This window comes from Daktulosphaira vitifoliae, unplaced genomic scaffold, assembly GCF_025091365.1.
Source record: "Daktulosphaira vitifoliae isolate Bord-2020 unplaced genomic scaffold, ASM2509136v1 Scaffold_4, whole genome shotgun sequence".
In the NCBI taxonomy this organism is placed as follows: Eukaryota; Metazoa; Arthropoda; class Insecta; order Hemiptera; family Phylloxeridae; genus Daktulosphaira; species Daktulosphaira vitifoliae.
The window spans coordinates 2,526,165-2,530,791 of record NW_026099575.1 but is presented as its reverse complement, the minus strand read 5'-3'; the positions used below and the strand labels follow the sequence as shown (position 1 = coordinate 2,530,791).

General features: G+C 28.1%; 1 protein-coding gene across 1 annotated transcript in view; it reads left to right on the top strand.

The window, feature by feature from the left end:
* LOC126905342 (uncharacterized protein MCAP_0864-like) overlaps positions 1-4,163 on the top strand; it is a 24,109-nt gene extending 19,946 nt beyond the window's left edge. The window contains exon 11 of the mRNA XM_050684951.1: positions 181-4,163. Coding sequence (XP_050540908.1) covers positions 181-288 — 108 coding nt within the window. The 3' untranslated portion in view covers positions 289-4,163. The remainder of the gene's footprint in view (positions 1-180) is intronic.
* The last annotated feature ends 464 nt before the right edge of the window (positions 4,164-4,627 follow it).

Genomic DNA, 4,627 nt, shown 5'->3' with positions numbered 1-4,627 from the left:
AAAAAAAAAAAAAAAAAAAAAAAAAAAAAAAACATATCATAGTAAAACCAATACCTTCTCAGCTTCGCATCGAAGCTAAAACTAGTAGAAGAAAATATTGATCTTTGTAAATCAAAGGTTAAAAAATAATTTAATAAATTAAAAAAAATAGACTAATGTTTATTATTATTTTATTTTTAGAAAGCATTACAAAAGGAAGTGATAGATTTTCAAAACAATGCTAAATTTTTAAATAATAAATTCAGCGAAAAAGAAAAAACAATGATTTTTTGTAAACTTAATTCTTAATTTACCAAAAAAAAAGTATCATGGATCAAATGTTAAGACTTGATAAGTACCATTTACTTAAATTTTTTTATTAACTATTTGTATTTATATTTTACTTTAATTTAAAATGAATATTATTTTGTCTAAGTTTATAATTTATAAATATATAATAAAAATTTATCACTTGTGGCTAATTAATTAAATAAAATTAAAACTATATTAAAAATATTATTAATTTAAAAACTAATAAATATTAAACTTAAAAGCCACAAAAAGTTACTAAAAAGTAACGTATTTCAGAAACAATGTTATTATCAACACTAAACATATACCGTATGTGTTGTTTGTAATATTTTTAATATAGTTTTAATGTTATTTAATATAATTTATAAAATTAAATACAAAAATATAAAACACAAATTTTTAATTTTAAACCTCCAATGCTTTAAGAAGAGGTATTATTGGTTTCCCATCTTTTTTGCATTTTTCTATAGTTTTGAATGCATTGTCTACAAATTCTTCATTTTCTGTATTACATAATTTTTTATATGTAGCTGAACGTTCAATGTCAGCTTCTTTATCTTTTAAATGTAATGCTACTTTATCAGTCCAAAATTGGTAATGGCATTTAATTAAAACATAACTTTTGTACAATTTCATCAATCAACTCACACACTATTCATCATATTCTCTTTTTAACTTTATTGTTCGATCAGTTGTATCTTCCTACAATATTTTTTGTATTCATATAATATTTGTATTTATCCATTTCTTCTTGGCAGTCCGTTATTAATCTTATTTCATTTTCATTAATTTTCTTTTCTTTTATTAAACATCTCTTTTTTATAGTGTCGTTCTTCTTGGAATTTAGAATTAAAGTAAATGTAGGATTATAATACAAACATTTTAAAAGATCCATTAGTTAAGATATTATTTGAACTATTGATTTTTATTAATTATTACATAAATTAATATGGTTTAAATGACTCTAGAAAAATTTGTTGTTATTGCTATTGATACTAATATTTTACTCCAGTAGCGATTGTCGAAAATATTCAATAAATCCGATTAATTCTTTAGAGTTACATTTTAAAAATCTAGACACGCTTCGATTTTAAAATTACCCTCTGTCGGTTACAAGGATTATTAGGGACAATCGTGTTACTTTTATATAATAATTACTTATATATAATCATATATTCTAAAAATTGCTTAAAATTACTTATATTAAAAGTCATTAATTATTCATTAAAATGGATTAATTCGACGGGTCATCTTAATCAATAATTCTATCAAAGACTTCTTCGCTGTCACAGGACCTCTCTATTTTAAATTATGATGTACATCTCGATCATTCCCCTTGAAAAATATAATTATTTAAATATCAATATATTTTGAATAAAAATTTGATTATTGCATACTTACTCGTGTATAACTATTCATTTCAATATTTCCAAACTTTATTTCCCTTATTTATATTTGAGTCAGATAATCAAGTAGTCGAGTAACTAGGTCAATTATTAACCTCTATAGTGTATAGTTGCATTCGCCTGGTTACAATTTTGCCATCTCGCCATTTTTCACAGCCATTCATAGCCAGTCACCACCAACGCCACAGCCACGGTTAATGTCACATTCAAACCACGACCATTACTATGACTTTTGTTGTTTTATTTTGAGCCACAGTCCCTATCTTATAGAACATTCAAATCACAAGCCTTAACATCTTCGTGTAATTTCGTATGTAGTGCTTGATCACCGAGACATCAAATTACTACAAATCGTACATATTTATGTTCTATCCTCCCTTTGGTGACTCATCCCATTGGATGAGTAATTTCTAGCTATAAAATTAATTCCTTATTACTATTACTATTGAAATATATAGTATTGTTATATTATTATTTTGGGGCCCCGTCCACATTACAGCATTGTCTATTTATTATAGTCGTCAAGTCCAATTTATTTTATTATGGAATATTTGAATTATTATTATTTTCTGTAAATCCGATATATTTTATTATTATTTTCCGCAAGTCCGTTAAATAATTTACTTTGTGGCATATATATATATATATATATTATTATTTTCGACCAGACCACTACATAACGTTATGGCATTTTTGAATTATTTTATTTGATACTTATGGCTTATAATTATTCTGTTCGATTAGATAGACATATTTTTATAATGGTAAACCATTGTAACTGTTTATAACAGTAAATTTCTTTGTATGACATATTATGACTTCATTAAATACGCATTACTCATAAAATAGCAATTGTTACTAATAGAGCCAGCCAGTTAATACTGTTAGACATTTTTTTAAACATTACATTTGACACGCACATTTCATCACCAATTTATTCATTAATGGTAAACTTGATTTGTTGCAGCACTAGTTATAGGTCACTTTACTGCCGTGCTAAGCGAAAACAGGATAACTCTAGTCAACATGATTTTTCAGGAACACAAAAAAACATTTTTAACACTAAATCAAGGTACCCTTTTTCCTCAATGTATAAACATAAGCCAAAAGACGGTAAATTCATTATTTTTTATGTGATATACCAAGTCTTTGGATTTACCGTGTTTTCGTTTACAAAACATCAAATATATAATATGTAATATATATAATATGTATAGAACTTACCGTATATTTTCTTATTTTATATTTCAATTTAAATGGGTTTTAATAGGAAATATGCTATTTTTACATAAAAAATCGGTGTATAACCACTAAATTTACCTATAGAAACAAAAAAAAAAAAAAATTTTAATTTTGGAGTTATCCTGTTTTTGCTTAGTACGGCAGTTTAAACACCCGTTACCTTTAGACTAAGATAAATCTTAAATAATTTGAAACGTCCCGCAATAGGCGCAAGTCAGCCAACTTCAACATGCCCTAAATGTATGTTTTTCATTATAAATTACTGGACACTGACTTTTATGAGATGGTCACTGTGTGTTTTTTTTTTTTACGTGTATTCAATTTATATACATTAATTCTTCTAGCATGCATGTTTAACTTAAATTAAGGCACCTATTGTAAATGTATGCAAGTTTTTGACAACGTTTTGGCTACATACATTAGGATAATTTAACTATTTTTAATTGTCAAATATTATATTATCTCTTTTAAAAATCTAACATTTTTTTTGTGCATGCATTGCTAACGATTATATTCGGGCTCCTCACAACCCTTTTATATGTCACATAATAAACATTAGCATTCTGAACAGACCTTGAGAACATTGATGGTATTACTTTGGGGCCCCGAGACTATTCAAGAAGTTGACGACAGGGCCGGACTTCTCATAGGAACCGCTTGGTAGCCGACGATTGAGAGCCCACGTGATGGAAGCTCCTCCAAAGCTCAAAAGCTTACGAACTTAGGAGTATGGACATCGAATATCCAGAGGTTCTTACTAAGATGCTTATGTCTCTCCAAATAACTTTATTTTAGATTACACTTTTTTTAATTATCCCAAAATTGTTTTATTTTGTTAAGGCCTGAGGTCTGACCTAGAATGTAGGAGGAGCAGCTAATACGATCACATAATGTGATCGTATCTCATATTATTATTGTAACGCCGACTAGGCTTATATCGTTGACACAGTGACACACGTATTACTACAGGAGGGCAGACTGCACACATAAACACTTTTATAATTCACGGCCATAATGATATATCCCTAACGACAGTCGACTATTTACCATCATCGCGACCATTACTCTTGTCTTATATTTAACTTATCTTATCTACCACGTTAATAGTGTATGTGTGTATGTTGCCGTCAGCTCCCTGTTGGATTATATCATCTCTAGGTGTCCAGCAGGTTGTACAATTTATTTAATGTATCTTTACTTAATAAATATTTATATCGTTGTTAACCAATGTGTTATATATATATATATATTGTAGTGTGACCCTTGGTAGTTCCTCTAAAGGAATATAAATAAAATAGGAAACCTCAGTACCTTATGTAGATATAGCCTAGCCAGCTATCCCCCCTTGGTCCCTTAGAATACTGTTAACGAACATTTAGGCTCAACCCCTAGGTGTTTTGTATATTTGCGTATAATAGCTACTGCCCCAGCGTCGCTGCATCATAGCTCTTCGCCACACACTTAGATTTCGAATTCATACCATTCAATTTTTTACCTACCGTTAACAAAACGAGAAGTTTATTTCCACCTATGTCCCCTACGCACGTAATCAGGAACAACAATTACCCAAGACTGGAATATAATAGGGTAAAAACAAACGAATTGAAATAGCTGTACATTCAGTATATGTCTTAAAACAATTAACACGTAAAACAATATTTCATAAAAATTCCAATAATTAAATGTTT